The 20,383-nt window shown below is 42.6% G+C and overlaps 1 protein-coding gene across 6 annotated transcripts in view; it reads left to right on the top strand.

The window, feature by feature from the left end:
- The window catches only part of LOC128870441 (GIGYF family protein Gyf), a 219,399-nt gene that overhangs the window by 35,452 nt on the left and 163,564 nt on the right, over positions 1-20,383 (top strand). For 5 of the 6 annotated variants that reach the window (XR_008455376.1, XM_054113073.1, XM_054113069.1 and 2 more), the window contains exon 2: positions 17,989-18,497. Coding sequence is in view for 5 of the 6 variants with exons in the window: in XM_054113073.1 (XP_053969048.1) it covers positions 18,090-18,497 (408 nt within the window). In the remaining variant the exon portion in view is untranslated. Of the gene's footprint in view, positions 1-17,972; positions 18,498-20,383 lie in introns of all 6 variants that reach the window. The other variant, XM_054113071.1, reaches the window with a different exon arrangement.

Below are 20,383 nucleotides of genomic sequence, written 5' to 3'. Positions count from 1 at the left end.
AGCCGCGACACCTCTTACGAGCGCGGAAACTTATTCCCATACCCAATATGAATGCATAATTAAAACCTAACCAAACTTTTATTAGAATTATGTCTACAAACCTGTTTCTTTGCCGGCATCCATTTTGTTTAATTTTTACTCTGACGTTTCTCTTTACATCGGTAAAATATTTAACTATCTATAACACAGAAAACACAGGGTCGTATGTAAAAACGTATGGTTATAATGTAGGACTATTTTATAATCTCAGATTTCGGGAGAGAAATTTTGTATAGGTAATCTCGCTTTTTAATTACGGATTGGGAGTTAAGCACGAAGAAGTAGATACTCTACTTATGTGGACGTATTGTAACACTAAAATGACCACTGAAGATGCCCATCCCACCACATTAGCGGTTCTACGTTACCGGAATGACTCAGGTTTTTCCCGACGAAGGGCTGCCGCCCCTGTAAACTAGCCCAATCTAGTGAACAGCATATCACCCCACCCCTTACGTCACAGGAGCAACTCCTTGCATCAACCTTGGTCCAAGTGCTTCTCCTCAGGACTGGAATTGAATCCAACCTTGGGCCAGAAGTATTCTATTGCTGCGTATGCCATAAACAGCTCCACCCGAACTCCACCTCGGTTAGGTGCAATAAGTGCAACGGGTGGAGCCACTTTAAGACCTGTTGAGACCTTAAGACCCCTAGGGAGTTGTCCACACGATATGTGGCCACGTGTTGCTCCCACCAGCAGGCGTCTGTTGCCTCCATGGTTACTACTCCCCCTGATAGGCCGGCACCACCAACCGCCACCACAACCCACACCTCCACGTTGAAGAGCCTATCGGAGCAACACAACTCCCCCGACTTAGCCCATCCCCTTCCCTCCTGCTCCAACCCCAGTGCGGGGACACACCAGCAGCTCTTGGTCCCCCGCACAGTCTGTTCCGTATGTCAGACTGTAATACCTCGGAATCTGGTATCAGTCAAATGCAATTCTTGCAATGGCTCGTTCCATTTTCGGAGATGTTCCGGCCTGCGCACCACCCGTGAATGGACAACTGACTACGTTGCCCCCTGCTGCAGAGCTCTGCACCCGCAACCGCCCCCCGTGGCCGCCCTCCATCATCAGGCCGCAACAACTGCAGCTGACTGCACAACAGGCTCAACGTAGGCAACCCCACGCGTCCATCATCCCCCGAGTTACTACGACCTTACCAACAAGCTTTAAGCTTATTCAATTCAACTGCAACGGACTCACGAGCGAGGTCGACGAAATAGTTGACTTCGTGAGCCGACACAGTCTCAAAATAGCTGCGGTCCAGGAAACCTAGCTGCACGCTAGGTCCTCTCTGATCCCCAGGGATGGCTTTAACGTGCACAGACATGATCGCGAACGAGACAATGGAGGTGGCCTAGCGTTTATAGTCCACCACACAGTGCAGTATCGTCTCATTGAAGAAGTCATCGACCGCAGCGACAGCACCTTAGAATGTCAAGGCATTGCTGTCCGGATTGGCGATCGGGATATCACCCTGATATAGGTGCGCTCATCCGAGGTGAAAACCGATTGGTTGTAGGTGACTTCAATGCGCATCACGATCTTTGACATTCAAGCCTGCCAAACGATCGTAGGGGACAGCTACCGGACTACTTTCTCTATTACTTTAGGAGGACTCAGAACGGCATCCATAAAGGACCCATTGTATTTACCCGCGTTTGGGTCCACCATATTTGCAGCCAGCTTTCCTGCTATAGGCTTGCCTTCTTGTGTCTCTATCTGTGCGGATTCCCTTTGATGCACGTGTCGAGGGCTATCTTTCTTTTCGTAGTACGTGATACTGACACTGATAAACTACCTCAAATATTCTAACATTTTTAACGAAATATAAAAAATGGGGCTGAGAAAACCTCCTTTAGACACACATTCATAAAAATAAAAATTCAAACAACCAAGTTACCAATGGGAAGATGCATGTTACATTCATATGCACATATGTAGCTTAATCCTAACAATTAACTAAAGGCCACTGAGGTCATCGCTGTCGTGTGACTTCTTTAACCTGATGTTGCAGAGCATCGTACGAGCCGCAGAACTTAATCGCTCAGGCACAATATTTTATAAGAGCGCTCAACTGTTGGCGTATGCCGATGATATTGACATCATCGGCCTTAACAACCGCGCTGTTAGTTTTGCCTTTTCCAAACTGGATAAAGAGGCAAAGCGAATGGGTCTGGTGGTGAACGATGACAAAACGCAGTACCTCCAGTCTTCAAACTAACAGTCGGCGCACTCGCTTATTGGCACGTCACTGTTGACAGTTATAATTTCGAGGTTGTAAAAGGCTTCGTGTATTTAGGATCCAGCATTAACACCGATAACAATGTCAGCCTTGAAATCCAACGCAGAATCTCTCTTGCCAACAAGTGCTACTTTGGACTAAGTAGGCAACTGAGCAGTAAAGTCCTCTCTCGACGAACAAAACTAACACTCTACAAGACTCTCATCATGCCCGTCCTAACGTATGGCGCAGAAGCGTGGACGATGGCAACATCCGATGAAGCGACGCTTGGAGTGTTTGAGAGAAAGATTCTGCGTAAGATTTTTGAACCTTTGCACGTTGGCAACGGCGACTATCGCAGGCGATGGAACGATGAGCTGTATGAGCTTTACGACGACATAGACATAGCGCAACGAATAAAGATCCAGCGGCTACGTTGGCTGGGTCATATCGTCCGAATGGATACAAACGTTTCGGCTTTGAAACTATTCGATGCGGTACCAGCTGGTGGTAGCAGAGGAAGAGGAAGGCCTCCTCTGCGTTGGAAAGATCAGGTGGAGAAGGGCTTGGCTTCACTTGGTGTGTCCAAGTGGCGCCACTTAGCACGAGAAAGAAACGACTATCGCGCCAATTAAGAAGAAGACACTGAGGTCATGGCTTTTTTTATATTGTACACCCATGCTAGTAGTGCGACTTTGGATCTCGTCCATCCAAATCGCATGCCTACAAGGAATCCAATGAAAATCGCCTTGGAAATTAGTCCTTTTCAATCGAGCGGACAGTACGGCTTAGGAACTCGGTCTTTTAGTCATCAGACGATATTAAAACATCAAACGATGGGTGTACTGTGCTGCTTAGAACCTAGTCCCTTCGGACAGCATCAATAATATAAACTATTATATATATCTACAATACATTATTAAAATTACAAGGTACACTGTAAAAACTTTAGAAAATTAAAACTATTCATTGTACACATCTATTTATGTAGGAGTGTTAGTTTTGTCCTATACGCTATAAAGTGTATTTCAAAAGACGCACCTAGATTTTCTTTTAAAATAAAAATGTACAAATTTTGATTATTTCAGGTTTCACTATTTTTCTTCAAAATAGGGCTTTTAACAATTATATGTGGAAAATTACATTAGTTAAATGTTCACTATGAGCACGTCTACAGGTAAATTCCGCTAACAGCTAATTCATAAATGCCTAATTGTTGAGAACGTCGAGTTATCGATGCTGAAGTTGTTTAGCAACATTCAATAACATCAATATTCTTAACGTTCAGTTTTTAGTTTCCCAGTCCTTTTTCAATCCTCGACAGAACCAATTTCTTGTAATTTTATCATGAATCTTTGAATTGTATTTGACCCTCTGACTATTGACTCATTCGCACGATTATTTACACCAAAAAATCACGAATTTCGCGATATGTTCTTGAAGATCGACCATTTTCAGAAGGCAATTCTTGCAGTGGCTAGCGCCATCTTGGGAGTTACTCTGTCCTGCGCATCTCCAGAGATTGGACAAGTAACAACGTTGCCCCTTATTGTAGAGCTCTGCAATTGTCTCGTTTGGCGCAGCAGCCTTCCACCAGCAGGTCACAACCACAACAGTGGTATGTATAGCAAAACACACGATCTATGCCATATCTTGCATAAGATATCCTTTTGATTTTATTTTCGCGGATCACCCCTCCTATATTAACTTTAATATGGAATCGACTTCGCGGAGCTCACTGAGAAGACTTTCTCACAAAATCCTCAAATCATTAGCTGGAGCACTACTGACAATAAATGCATTCATCGGGAGACACTTACCATCTTCTTAAGCTCCCAACCCCCAGAATGTCGTAATTGGAGTCCAACCACTACCTACAGCAGATGAAGAGCTCCAGCTTCCCCGTGAGACCCGCGTAACATTTACGTTCTAGATATTGTAGCAAGGTAAACTCCTAGTTATCCCGAATCGACCCCGACATACCAAACATATGTCCTGCATGTAAAGGCACTCCGAAAGACACTAAGCACCTTTTCACATGCCACACCAAACCCACCTATCTAACACCCGTCTCCCTCTGAACCTAACCTGTCGAAACAGCAGGGTTCCTGGGCCTACCTTTAGGTGAGCTATACGAAGAAGACCAGTGATTTACACTGACAGGGTTAAGTATTGCTGCTATAGCAATAACAACAACAAGGCATCCTCTGCGTTGGAAAGATCAGGTGGAGAAGGAATTGGCCTCACTTGGTGTGTTGAACTGGCGCCGGTTAGCACAAGAGATAAACGACTGGCGCGATTTGCTAAATTCGGCCGAAATCGTGTAAGCGGTTATCGCCTTAATCCAGAAGATGAAGAATAAACCTCCACTTGCTCTTCCAAAACATGTTTTTCTTGTTGCTCCTCTCCATGTTAGTTTATGAATTGTTAAGTATTTCAAAGCATATCATTTAAGTAATGGAAAAATTTTGGAAATATTGTCTTACTCTTCAATCCATAAATCTTATACAGGGTTTTATTGAAATAAAATGAGCCTTATTTTTTTTAAGCAGTTTTATTAAACCTTTTGGCTTATACAACTAATATTCTTCAAAATAGGACCCTTGAGCGTCATCCGCCGGAATCGCGTTCTATTCGGCTGTCACAGTTTTTTGGATCGCCTCGATGGAGTCGAAACGCCTCCCCTTCAGATTTGTTTTTAGGGGCGGGAACAAGAAGAAGTCGCGAGGGGACAGGTCTGGGCTGTAGTGAGGGTGGGGAAGCACCGGAACCCCTATCTTGGCCAATGCAGAGGGGCAATGTTCAATGTTCACGAACCCGTTTCACATCTTCGTCTGTTTGCGTCGTCGAAGGCCTTCCAGATCGCTGTTCGTCGTCGACGTAGTCCCGGCCTGCCTTGAACGACTTGTGCCACCGTTTTACCTGGGCACTGGACAGAGATTGGTCCCCGTAAGCCTCCTTGAGTAGCCCAATGGTTTCGGTACTCGTTTTGTTTAGCTTTACGCAAAATTTGATCGAGTAACGTTGCTCCAACGATCGCTGCATTTTTGCCACTGCAAAATCCTAATACACTTTTAAAACAGCTTTCACGCGCGGAGCGATGTTGACTTCACCGCTGTTGCCAGCGAACTGGGACCGGTTTCTAGTGGAAGGGGAAGGTCCAACCATCATTTTCCCCCACCAGCCGATTCGGTTGATCACTTGGCAGACGCTCCGCGCGGGAAGACTCATTACTTTTCAATCAAACCCTGTAGATAATACTCCGATACATCATTTCGGTTGCCCTTTCAAAAGTGCTAGTCTGAACATTACTGAAGCGCATGATGCTTTGCTTCAAAGCTCCTTGTTGTTCACATTTGTTTAATTTCAATCTTCGTAATTTCTCCGAAATTAAGTCAAGAGTCTAAAATAACTACTATCTATCTTATTACCAGTCGGAATTCTCAGAGAGAACGTCGGTTCGAATCTCGGTGAAAACACCAAAATGAAGAAAAACATTTTTCTAATAGCGGTCGCCCCTCGGCAGGCAATGGCAAACCTCCGAGTGTATTTCTGCCATGAAAAAGCTCCTCATAAAAATATCTGCCGTTCGGAGTCGGCTTGAAACTGTAGGTCCCTCCATTTGTGGAACAACATCAAAGCGCACACCACAAATAGGAGGAGGAGCTCTGCCAAACACCCAAAAGGATATATATATTATATATATCTTATTACCATACATGTCCTCTAATATCATATATTATTCGCCCGTTATCCGTTGCACATTAGCACCTTTTTCGTATTGTAATACATCCGTTTATTGCCAGTGTTAATGCTGTCATCGCGAACAAAGACCTTCTTCATGTTATCCATAATAGATAGTTTTGGTTTTAGTTGCAACAGCGCCTTTTTAATCTGTTGCCTTTCCGCACTTAGGTCCTTTTCAATGAAGATCAAAGTACCTATAAACGCTCTTGCATGTTTAAGGATTTCTTCAGCCATATCATCTGAAACTAGTTCCGCCACCAGTTTCATTAAATTCATATATCATTCAATCATATTAATATTATTAATAGCCTTCATTGTATCTGCCAGCGACCGATCCGGAGATGTTTATGCTAATTTATGTTTAGCAGAGGGTTACGCTGCCACCGGGGTGGTCTTTGCATTATTCTTTTTAAGCTTTTTACAGGTAGATATAGCAGCACCAAATGTACAAAAAGTTGAGCTTGTTGGGTCCTACGCAAAGTAATTTTAAGTTTGGGGAATGAGTTTCGTTTACCCGCTCACCATAGCCCTGTAGTAACGGAAGACTAGGACAGCATCAGTCTCAATCGGCAACCACAAAACTTCGACTGCAAAAGGGCGCGAAATCGCCTGCACCAACAACAACAGCAGCCAACATGTGATAGCAGGATAGCAGAATGCGTACTATAGTATACTACGACATACAACATAGAGAGCCTTTATGGTAGAGGTATTTTTTTAAGAATAATCTACATGTGACAAAATGTTAGTTTATTATCGATGAGGGAACCCAAAACTTTAACTTCGTATTTTCTGGATAAAGTAACCCTTCCTATAAAAAAATGTAAATTTGCAGAATTTTTCCTAGAACTCCTTCTGCGTGGAGCTCTCCAAAAAATAACCCTCATCAATTAAAGCGTAATATGTATGTGTGTAGTATGCAATCATCAAAGCTGAATTGAAATACTTCTTACTTAATTTGAATTTTTAGCCATCTGGTAGCACAATATTATTGTCAATTCCAATGAATTGATTGTGATGATTGGTTAATGCATTTGCATTTAATTTTCATTGAAATATTTTGGATACAAGTGTGGAAATAAGTGAAAGTGTGTGACTGCATAGTTTATGAATTGAAGTGAAGTTCAGGCACTTTGAAGGCATATAATTTCAAAACTATTATGTCCGGAATGTTAGGAGTTAGAGGGGTTATTTAGAAATCGTTCCTTAACAGCTCCACCAATTTTTGTTAAAAAATCATTTTACTTTGCGTAAAATTGCTCATGCGGTATTACACTACCACCCGACCTTAGTATAGAGGCATTTTAAAGTTCATCCTAAAGTTCTCAACTTTGTCCTCCTTTTTTTACAAGTTTAAAACAGACTACACAATTTTTACTCAGAAGACTTATTTTATAGTTAGTGCGACATATATTTTGGAATAGGACTGATGCATGAACCGTGTCAGCTCCCCGCCACCATATTGGAATAGCTCAACTGGCAGTCTGTCGGCTCCCTTCGCTTTTTTGTTCTTTGGTCGAGTTATTGCTATTCGCACTTCGTCATGGGCAGTTAAAGAAAGAAGAGTGACGTCGTAAAAAATTGGGCGAATGGGATCTTCTTTTTATCTGTGGCATCCACTGCTATCATCATTTAGCAAGTGTTCGCTCCATAACTTAAGCATGCTCTGGACGTCAGTCATCAAATGTTCCTCTTTGTTCTTATACGGAATCGCCCCGATCGTGAAATCTTTTGTAAGCCTATTTTTCATTTTTCCTCTCCGCAGCATCTCAACCTTGTTGTTGTTGTTTTAGCAGCATAAACATTCCCCATATATATACGAGGAATGCTGCTGAAGTGACAGTCCTTGGCCGGATATAAATCCGGGTCGTTCCGGGAATGTAGAACCGACTCATACGCATGGGTTTCGGCCTCCTGTTTTTAACTCGCCTCTTTTCGTTTCTCAAAACCATGTAGCGATCTAACACGGCGCAACTTCGGCGGACGATCGAAGCGTAAACCTATAGGAAGCAACATTTTGTTCTTTCTGTTGCAACGCGTCATTTCCTTATTTAAGAAGTGGAAGTCGAGTTGCTGCGAATATGTTAGCTATATGTTGCAATTAAACTTTTTTGATGTCAAACTTTCCTTGTGGAATTAACATCATGCGCTCTGATGCATAAACGCGTGTACGTATTTTGGCCGCAACAAGATAATGATCCGAGTCGGTATCGGGTCCTCGGATGTACATATAAAACACTAAAAGCGTGTGTTCCATCTATCTCAGTATGATTGATCTGGTTACTCGTTTCTCGATCAGGAGACGGCCACGAAGCTTGATGAAATTCTTTGTGCTGGAATCTGGACATTTCAGGTGCATGCCCTCAAATCATAGTCTTTAGTTTTTTTGCCGTGATCGTCATCAGAATAAGTTGGTCTCACTCGAAAACTGTGCTTTCTGTTATATTCGGTGTTTTTTATGTTAGCTCACAACCAAATATTCTGGGCTTTCCGCCTTCTCACATTAGCTCGCTCGCAAACGGGTGTTTGGAAGTTATCCAAAGTATCCTGTGGTATGTATAATACTTTGTAAAGCTTGGAAGTTGTGAGCTGCTTGCACCGTATGCAGAAGAACCATCCTGGCCACTCCCACGTGAATGGCGATCAGAGACCTCCACATTTGCGTGAACTGCTCCACTCGGAACCATTCTCTCATAAATGATATTACCTGTTGTTTTCCATTTGCCTGCCAAATCGTTTACCGCAATATGAAGCTAAGACGATGTACATAGGTTTCACGCTGCCACCAAATAACTCGCCTCTTGGTGTAAACACTCATGTGTCTCTTAAAATTGAAAAAAAAAAAAAAAATTTAAATCACTTTAAATCTTGAGATATTCTACAAAAATCTAACAATATATTTTAATCTGAGGATGAGATCAAAGAACTTGGGCTTGAATAACTCTTTTTCTTAGTTTTTTTAGACGTAATAGTTCAAATTTCTCAGGCCCTTATACAATTACGCGGCATCATTTGAGTTGCTAATAAATTTATAAATTTATTGACTAAATAAAATAAAATAAAAAAAAAGAAATCAATATTTAAGGATTTATAAACTGTCTACCAACTGCACAATCAATGTTAGCTACTTTAATAAACGGATGTAAAATGGCTGGGTACTTTTAATAGGCATGTGATAACACTGATTTCAGCACTGTAAACGACGACGGACCAAATGGGTTGAGCACCTGAAGACCTGTAATCTCACCTCTGGGGTGAGTAAGCTCTGGTCCACCGATAGGTGCCTGTCGAACCCGACGAAGCACAACGACACGGTGGCTATCACCTTCAACGGTTGCACTTCGTCGGACCCGAAGAGATGCGCGAGCTATTTTAGCCTGCTTTTCATACTGCATCCTCCGGGCGACAGAACCAAACGTCGTGCTACCAGAAGGCTTCACAAACTGACGAACGACAGTGCGCCACTTACTTTCTCCGGTGATGAGGTTCAGGGGGCCATCAACAAATCAAAAACATCAAAAGCCATTGGCCCTGACGGACTAAACGCGCTGATGCTGAAACATCTGGGTCCATTAGCAGTATAGTATCTCACAAGGGTCTTCAATCTGTCCCTGGCCACTCTCATCATCCCTGACAAGTGGAAAGCAGGGAGAGTGGTCCCACTACTGAAACCTGGGTAACCCGCCAACCAAGGGGAATCTTGTCGGCCGATAACTCTCCTTTCCCCAGTAGTGAAGACACTTGAAGCCCTCGTACTCCCGCTCTTCACGAAACACCTTGCCCCAGCCCCACATCAGCACGGTTTCCGACGAGTGCATAGCACCACCACTGCACTCACCGCCATAAACGCCCAGATAAACCACGGGTTTAACCAAAACCGCCCCTGCGAGAGGACTGTCCTAGTAGCGTTGGATCTGAAGAAAGCTTTCGACACAGTCAGCCATTCCACGCTACTAGATGATATCTATCAGTCGACACTCCCGCCAGGGTTGAATAGGTGGTCAGCAAACTACCTGAGCGGTCGGCACTTGTCAGTGATTTTTCGAGATCAAACATCAAAGCAGAGGAAGATTAAGCAAGGTGTACCGCAGGGTGGTGTCCTTTCTCCCTTGCTGTTCAACTTCTATATCTCGAAGCTCCCCCAACCACCAGCGGGAGTTTCCCTGATCTCATACGCTGACGACTGTACGATAATGGCGCCGGGCAATGACATTGATGGCCTGTGTTCCAAAGTGAACATCTACCTCACCGACGTTTCCCGCTTTTTCACTGCGAGGAATCTCCAACTTTCCCCCACCAAGTCCACGGCGACCCTCTTTACCACCTGGACAAAGGAGGTCAAGTTGTCCCTTAAGGTAAAAGTCGATGATACACCAATTCCGACGGTAAATAACCCCAAAATGTTGGGTGTAACCTCTGACAGCTTGCTCTCCTTCTCTGCGCACACAACCGCAATTGCCACAAAAGTCCCAAATCGCAACCAGGTCCTCAAATCGCTGGCCGGCAGCACTTGGGGAAAAGACAAAGAACTGTTGCTTTCGACATTTAAGGCAATTGGTCGGCCGGTTCTGAACTATGCTGCGCCTGTCTGGTCGCCTGGAACTAGTGTCACGCAGTGGATAAAGCTACAGACATGCCAAAATACTACCATTCGGACAGCGACCGGTTGCCTCCTGATGTCCCCCATTCAACACCTGCATAGCGAGGCACAAATGCTCCCAGTAGTGGAGCATAACAAACTGCTCAGCAACCAGTTCCTGCTGGGATGTTACCGCAGGTTTCACCCCTGCAGACACCTGCTTGAGCCTGAGCCGCCTCTCAGGTACGTCAGGAGACACCTCTTAAACTACGATGACGAAATCTAGGACAAAACTGACCGCAACCTACTGGACCGGACGGTATTTAGACAGCCTATAAACGACATCCACCGGGAGACCGTCACCACCTTCATGAACTCCCGTCCAGTGAATGCCGTAATCGGAGTCCAACTACCACCTATTGCAGACGAAGAGCTCCAGCTTCCCCTTGAGACTCGTGTAACACTGGCACAACTACGTTCTGGAGACTGTAGTAGGTTAAACTCCTACATATCCAGAATCTACCCCGACATACCAAACACATGTCCGGCATGTGAAGGTACCCCGCACGACACTAACCACCTCTTCACATGCCCCCTAAAACCGACTCATCTAAACCCCTCTCCCTCTGGACCCAACCTGTCGAAACAGCATGTTTCCTGGGCCTACCCATAGATGAGCTAGACGAAGACGACCGATGATATGTCCTACACTGACGGGGCTACCATTACTGTTAAAACAACAACAACAAAGGGCTGAAGAGGTGGACCGCGAACTACCTGAGTGGTCGTCACTCGTCGGTGATATTTCGAGACCAAACGTCTAAACAGAGAAAAATAAGGCAGGGAGTACCGCTGGGTGGTGTCCTTTCACACTTGCTTTTTAATTTCTACATTTCTTAACTCCCCCAACCACCTGAGGGAGTCTCCCTCTGACAATGATGGCCTATGCACAAAAGTAAACGACTACCTCGGCCGCGGAAACGTTTCCACGGCAGTCGGTTCTACGTTACCGAAACGACCCGGATTTCTATCCGGCCAAGGATTGCCACTCCAGCAGCATTCCCGTTATGTAAGAATGGGGAGTGTTTATGCTGCTACAACAACAACAACAACTACCTCGCCCGCCTTTCTCGCTTCTTCACTGCGAGAAACCTAGAACTTTCTCCCACTAAATCCACGGCGACCCTTTTCACCACCTGGACAAAGGAGGTCAATCTGCAACTTCAGGTACACGTCGATGATACCCCAATACCGACGGTAAACAACTCCAAAATATTGGGAGTCCCCTTTGACAGCTTGCTCTCCTTCTCAGCGCATACAACCGCTATTGCAACGAAAGTACAGAATCGCAACAAGGTCCTCAAGTCGCTTGCCGGCAGCACTTGGGGCAAAAACAAAGAAATGTTGCTATCGACTTTCAAAGCAATAGACCGACCGGTTCTTAACTATGCTGCGCCTGTCTGGTCGCCTGGAACCAGTGATACGCAGTGGACGAAGCTCCAGACCTGCCAAAATACTGCTATTAGGACCGCGACAGGATGTCTCCTGATGTCACCAACCCAACACCTGCACGACGAGGCTCACATGCTCCCTGTAAAGGAGCACAACAAAATGCTCGGCAAGCAGTTTCTGCTAGGGTGTTACCGCAGACCTCACCCATGCAGACACCTGCTTGTGCCTGAGCCACCTTCCAGGCACATCAGGAGACATATCCTTAATTACGTGGACGAGATCCAGGAAAAAACTGGCAGACCACTCCAGGATCAGACAGTGTGCAGACAGGGCATAAACGACATTCATCGGGAAACCCTTACCACCTTCTTAAGCTCCCGACCCCCGAATGCCGTTATCGGAGTCCAACCACCACCAATTGCAGACGAAGAGCTCCAACTTCCCCGAGAGTCCCGCGTAACCTTGGCACAATTACGTTATGGATACTGTAGCAGGTTAAACTCCTACCTATCCAGAATCGACCCCGACATACTAAACATATGTCCGGCATGTGAAGGCACCCCGCACGACACTAACCACCTTTTCACATGCCCCATCAAACCCACTCATCTAACACCTCTCTCCCTCTGGACCCAACGCGTCGAAACAACTAGTTTCCTGGGCTTACCGTTAGATGAGGTAGACGAAGACGACCGGTGATTACACTACACTAACAGGGCAAAGGTTCTGCTACAACAACAACTGATTTCAAGTCTTTTTAGTTATCGAATAGTTTATATTTACTCCTTATTGGAATTCGTCTGACAAAATGCAAAACTTGGTTTGTATAAGAATTTGTCTCGCCGTACCCACATAGCTCCGAGTCCATGGTATGAATCAGATGTAAGTGTGGTCACACAATATTCTGTTGATAAGTTTTATGTCTTTGACATAGAAATTACAATTTTTGAACCATGTCTTGATTGGTAACTAAATTTGTGCTAAAAGGTTAGGTCGATTACTTGTAGGTGACAGAAATCCATCATACCATTCAGAGAAAATGCTACTGCCAATCATTCTCACAGCTTCTTCAATTTGATCTGCCTTTTCATTAATTGGTATACCAGAATGGCCCGGAGACAAGACCACGTGAACATTTGAGAATTAAAACTCTGAGAGCTCGCGTAAAACAACAACAACAACTTGGTCCGCGCCCGCCTGATGGGCAACATCTAGTGTCTAACACTGCTCATAACTCTGCAAAGGTGGAGGATGAGCGACATGCGACATTCTATTTTAAAACTAACGCTTTCTTTTATGTTCTGATGCCAGACTCTGCAGACAGCCAAGTAGGCCGTGACCGAAGCATCACCAACAAAAACATCCAAACCATCAGCTAAATTCAAATGTAATTTTTGAGCAAAAGTACCTCTAATTTCTGCTGTGCTGAAAACTTTTGAAAATTGTTTAAATTCACAGTTGTAAAGTTTTGAAAATTGTTAAGGTCTCTATTTTCTTTCAGGATAAAGTTTTTTGATTCTCCACTTGTCGCTGATCTTGTTTTTCAAAACAAAATAATTCATGGCCTTAAGTAAAACACATCGACATCTATTGAAAGTGCCTTGACTGTTTCATAGGGAACCTTATCCTGTCATCCCTCGGACCTCCTCCTTTTCCCCCCGATTGACAGTTAGATATATATCATCATATAGTACTTACTCTTGCTCTAGAACACTGTTTATCAGAGCTGTGTCTTTCAATGCTCAATAGCATTTGCTTTACTTAGAGCTTTCATGTTATTGCTTTTCGTACACATTTGTTTAATCAATTTGGACACAAGCTTTTCCATCGGCGACGTTGTAGAATATACTTTTCTTTGAAACACCAGTATATATTTTTTGCTTTGCTATCGATCTTCCACTGCTTTTTACAGCACCAGCTGTACTTTTGGGATTGCTTCCCTTAACATTTTGACTAAAGTTTCACGGAGTAAACCTTCGGTTTACAACTAAATCGCCTCTGATCACATTTTGAATATTTTAATTAGGTGGTAAAGCCGGAAAGTTAATTTCCTCATTCCCGAGGAGCTCAGGGGGTAATGTACCTGCAGGTCCTCTTTTCGCGTTATCTTCTTTACTGCCTTGATTTCATTTATTTCATTCTCTTTCCGTGCTTCTCTCCCGACTAGTTATCGAAGAAGTCGCACAAAATCTACTTAGTGCTATTGCATGGTCCCTCACAACCCTAAGGACTACCACATTGCAGACACCTTTGGGTAGAACGACAGCCCTTTTGGGTATGTCCAATCCTCTCAAAGTTTTTGCACTGGTGGGTAAAAAAAGTTTACTTCAAATTTAGAATTTTCCAGTTTTACTTCTTGCGGGATGTCATTGCCCAAAAACCCATTTTTCTCCGAAGGTATCGATACAAGCTTATCCGGGTTGTCCCCACCACGTCTTTCATATCGGTACACCCTAACATCAGACTTAATTGTCTCTAGTATTTTCTTATCGGACAGGTAGGTGGCTACTACCCTGATCACCCCATAAGTAAGACAGTGCGATGAATGAAGGGTCTAATATTTATTTCTTCAATTCTTCATTTTGGACGAATTTGCTCCTAGAACATACATTGAGAAAGCATACCTTCTACAGCGATACCTCAATCGCATTAATAATATCAATATCTGTAATTTGAAGATGTCTGAAGTGTTGGCATCAGTTCATATCTCCTTTGACCCTGAGGATCTTAAACATATAGGGTAAAAATCCGCTTTGTGAGAGTTTGTTTGAGCCGCCGACGCTTTGGATTTGTTTGTGTCTTCGGTTACTACATTATTTGGCTTCGCGACATTTGCGTCACCATTTGCTTGCATCATAATAGAACTCGGATTTTTAGTTTGAACCGATCCAAAAATGTAGGTTTCGTCTACAATTTCCATCAAATGATTATTTTTTATCCTCACCAGCCTGAAAGGAATTTTTTACTTATTCGCTTTGTAGAGTAATTGCTCTTTTGCACTTCATTCGCATCAAACAAAGCTCTCAAACTCCGCCTCGCAACACGAAAGCGATGTCATTGAGGACACCATTCCCATGGCAGCCGGTTCTACGTTGCCGGAATGACTCGGGTTTTTCCCGACGAAGGGCTGCCGCCCCAGTAAACTAGCCCAGTCTGGTGAACAGTCTATCATTCCATCCCTTACGTCACAGGAACAACTCCTCGCAGCAATTTCGCTCCAAATACTTCTCAGGGCTGGTATCGAATCCAACCCTGGGCCAGAGGTATTCTATTGCTGTGTATGCCATAAACGGCTCCACCCGAACTCCACCTCGGTTAGGTGCAACAAGTGCAACGGGTTGAGCTACCTTAAAACCTGTTCACACCTTAAGTCTCATGGGGAGTGGTCCACACGGTAGGTGTCCCCGTGTTGCTCCCGCCAGCAGGCGTCTGTTGCCTTAACGGCTACTACCCCCTGATACGCCGGCACCTCCAACCGCCACCACAACCCATTCCTCCACGGAAAGGAGCCTATCGGAGCAACACAACTACCCCACACACCCGATTCTCTTCCCTTCAGCTCCAACCCCAGTGCGGGGACAAACCAGCAGGTCTTGGTTCCCCGCACAGTCTGCTCCGTGTGTCAGACCAGAATACCTCGGAATTCTTGCAATGGCTGGTGTCACTTTCAGAGATGTTCCGGCTTGCGCACCACCCGTGAATGGACAACTGACTACATTGCCCCCTGCTGCAGAGCTCTGCACCCACTACCGCCCCCCGTGTGGCGGCTGCCTACCACCATCATTCCGCAACAACTACAGCGGAATGCACAGCAGGTCCAACGTAGGCAACCACACGCGTCCCTCACCCCCCGTGTTACAACAGCCAGAAGTTTTAAGCTTCTAAAATACAACTGTAATCAACCAATAGCTGCGGTCCAGGAAACCAAGCTGCACGCTAGGTCCTCCCTGATCACCAGGGATGGCTAAAACGCGCACAGACATGATCGCGAGCGGAACAATGGTGGTGGCCTACCGTTTATAGTCCACCACACAGCGCAGTATCGTCTCATTGATGAAGGCATCGACTGCAGTGACAGCACCTTAGAATGTTAAGGTATAGCTGTCCGGTCAGGCGATGTCGCGCTCGAAATACATAATATCTACATCACCTGTTGCCCGGCAGGATATCACCCTGATATAGGTGCGCTCATCAGAGGTGAAAACTTTAATGCGCATCACGATCTTTGACATTCAAGCCTGCCAAACGATCGTAGGGGACAGCTATTGGCAGAGCAAATAGACGATTCGACATTCAGCACTGTGAACGACGACGAACCCTCAGGGTAGTGGGCAATTGCAGCAGCTCGCTTGACATCACAATTGCTAGCGCTAGTCTGATAAATAGCATAACGTGGCGACCTATGCTATCGCCTGCATCAGACCACTTGCCCATTATCGTCTCGATTAAGAGACCTTCCGACTTGTTTCCGCGAATCACCGATCTTATATTATATAATATTAACTTTAACAAAGCTAATTGGGCCGGCTTCACGGAATTCACCTAGGTCACCTTCGCCGCTCTTCCCTTCCCTGCTGATGTGCGCGCAGGCTTTCCGCAAGGTGCTCACAGCTGCTGCGGCTCGCTTCATCCCCGCTGGAAGGCTCGAGGACATCCGTCTCAATTTTCCAGCGGAAGCAGCCAGTTTAGCACACGAGGATATTGTCCTGTAAGCGTGGTCGTGGTGGTCATTTGCCTGATGTTATTTTCCACTATTAACGGCATACCTTCCTCTTTATAATGAAATAAACATCCGATCATTTATATTAAAAAATATTCTTTGAATATCAAAATAACACCTCTGTTTGTAAAACCCTTTACATACTAAAATTTTGCTACTGAACTAAGTTACCTAAATTTATTAGACCAATTTTGATTTTTATTTCTTTCGAAGAAAACACAAATCCTCTTGTGGCCATTTCTACTGCCATGTATATGTTTGTTTCTTTGCAGTAGCTTTCTTTCATTGCCAGCTTTTCCTGCCACAACTCCAAAAGGAAAAGGACTGCTTCTCTGTACCAGTGCGATCGCTTGTTTCTTAAAATGAATGCTTAATAAATAATATATAAAAAAATATTATTAGAATTATGTCTACAAACCTTTTTTCTCTGCCGGTGTCCGTTTTATTTAGTCTTTACTTTGACGTTTCTCCGTACATTCATGAAATAATTATCGATAAAAAAGGTTGTATGTAAAAAAGTATGGTAATAATCTAGGATTATTTTGTTATCTCGAATTTCAGAAGCGAAATTTTATATAGGTAATATCGCGTGTTAATTACGGATTTGGTGTTAAGTTACGAAAAAGTAGTAGGAGTTAAGCACATGTAATAAGATTATGTGAACGTATTATTAAACGTGTAAAGCGAATAAACGAAAAGTATTACAGTGATTCAGCCTTAAGCCGAACGTGTACATTTAGAAGCGAAGTGTTGGAAATAAAGTAAGTCAAGTGTGTTGCCATTAATTTATGTCTTTGCTTCGACAATTTAGTGATCGAACTCAGATATTGTAAGAGATTCATTTGAATTTTAACGTAAGAAAATTCATAACAATACAATGAAGAATTGTAACTGATAACACGGATGTGTCCATATAAGCAAACTCAAACCGATGTATTGTGTAAATATTTAACCAATCGGAAGCAGTTTTTTTCGACGGGCACAAGTTTTGCTCAATTTTGTGTATCTCACAGGAAACAAACACGATATACGGTAACTTCGGTGAGTGTGGGCACTATATAAGTTTTCAACGATAGGTCGGTCATAATTTCAAAAGTTGTTTCTTTGCACTTATAAGTAAAGTTAATAACCAAATATACGTATAGTTATAAGTATTTACACAAAAAAAAAAATTTAAAGTATAATACTCTCGAAATAACAGAATTAGTTTTCTTTTATTACAGCCCAAATTGTGCATCGTGTTTTTTGACGAGCAGCTTTATCAACAAACCTTCTGTTTTACGCAAAAATATTTACGAGTATTAATCTTCCACTTTTGAGAAAAATGACAGACTCAATGAAGTTTGGCCCAGAATGGCTGCGTAATATGGCAGATAACACAAACTTGTTATCTAGTGGCGGTACATCGTTGTCCAACAGCGGTAACGTTGTGACCACGTCATCCAATTCAAATAATGGTGGAAGTAGTGGCGGTCACCATTCTTTTGGTATTATTTCAAATGTGACAACGCCAGCCATCACCCAATTTTCTTATGCTCTAGCTCCAAGGAATACATTTCCAGAATTTCGCTATGGTCGAGAAGAAATGCTGTCGTTGTTTGATAAAAACTATAACATGCCTGAAATATTACCAGCATTTAAGACGATATTTGTTGAGAAAGTGCAGTTGCCTCTTGCGCTTACACCAAGCACAGACGAAGAGCTGCTACCACAAGCGCCACCGATTCCAACAGTAAGTAAAAAAGAACTGGGTATTACTGAAACATTTTTTCTTCTAATTCAATTTTTATTTTTCTCTGGGAATATCTGAAGTGCTTGATATAAATATAAAAATACACAGGCTGTAAGAACCAAAAGAAGAAAAAAAATTTCATACGGCATTGTTACGTAAGATGCTAAAAATGCCCTTCCCCCATTCCGTAGTAGGCACGAAATCTTTGGCAGAGCTCTAGATACCCGTTAATTACTCAACTTCTCAAATGCTGTTTTTTTCGAAATTTTCGAGCTTTGGAACAATTTGAGTAGCTAAACAAAAATTGTCAATTTCATTTATCAGCACTTCTCTAGCTTTCCAACGGTGTTAGCATTGTGTTTGAATAATTTGTAAAACAAACAAAGTGTTGACAAAAAAGTCATTCCTCAAATTACTAGTTTTTCTTGAGCTCCCGCTATAAAATTTTCGAGTAAATGAGTATCGCATAGGTGTGGGGGCATCCGTTGATCATTTGCTCGGTTTGCTCGAAAATGTCGAGAACTACAGTTTGCCAAGAATATCTTTGCATAGTGAAGAAAGACATAAAATTTTAGCTTTGATCGAGAATTCCAACAATAAATAAAAAAGAAAAAGAAAATGTATACACACATTCCATTACTGTACTTGTCTACAACTATTTGGTTCCAACAGTTATTAAATAATCACACACATTACAAAAGCAACAACAAAAAATGATGTTAACTCTATTTAAAAAGTGTCAAAAAAATCTTTGAATAACTGATGAAAACAACAGAAAATGCAGTTATTTTCCGCGAATTTCATTCATTTGGGTTTTTTTGCAAATGGTGAGGAATGTGAAAGGGGTAAATGTTCTAGCCGCGATAACACGAAAACCTCCGTAATAACTCGGTCCCGCGTTATATGTATTTCTGTCCACTGATTACTTACATTTTTCGAGGCAATAATTTGCTCAAACCATCTACACCATTGTTTATAGTTAGTTTCATTATTATGTTTCGTATTTTTGACAAGCATAATATTCTGCGATCGCTTGTTATTCATTTTTTGGAAATAATTATTTTAGTATATTATAAATATTAGTGCCCATTGAGTTCGCAAAATTACAATATCCTGCCCATTCGTTAAGCAAAAAATATTAAAACTTGCTAAAGGTAATTTGTATAAAACTCTCTAAATAAAGAAATTAATAACAAGACAAAACAAAACATTTTTTAATGAACAACAAATTAAATCAAATCATAATATAAGAAATGAACATTTCGTCGCACGGATATAAAAAGAAATTAATGAACTCAGAAATCAATAAATGATGCGGGAATCCAAAAAAGAGTTTTCCAAAATATTTTTGCAAATGTTTCATATTACAATTTTTCTACAACATTTATTTTCCAAATTTTTCATTTATATCATAATGAGTTCGAACGAGCATGAATCTTTATTTCAAACTGAACAACTGATTCTCATTTCCTTAAGAGTAGAGCTTAAAAGTATTACAATTTTAACCGTGAGAAAGAATAAATGTGCATAATAAGCACATTTGCCAAACAAACTTCATGTTGTAATATTAGAAGTTTGTTTGTTCGCTAAACCGTTGTAGAATTTTGAAGAATACGCTGACGTCTGCGTCTAGCGTTTTATTGGAATAAAAATTAAAGCATGAAAATGAATACGTGAAATATAAAGATTACATGTATGTGACTATATACATATTTATTTTCAGTCAAAGCCTACCTAGTTTCACAGAAAATTATCACAAATAACAAGGTTTGAAAGACCTTAAAGTTTTTATAATAAAACATATTTCACAAAACCGATAAGTTCTATGCTTTCTTTCTACAAGAACAAAGGACTTATTCTAATCGAATACTTACTTGAACTCAAGA

This window comes from Anastrepha ludens, chromosome X, assembly GCF_028408465.1.
Source record: "Anastrepha ludens isolate Willacy chromosome X, idAnaLude1.1, whole genome shotgun sequence".
Lineage (NCBI taxonomy): Eukaryota > Metazoa > Arthropoda > Insecta > Diptera > Tephritidae > Anastrepha > Anastrepha ludens.
Note: the sequence above shows the minus strand (reverse complement) of the source record. Positions and strands in the feature narration are given on the sequence as shown.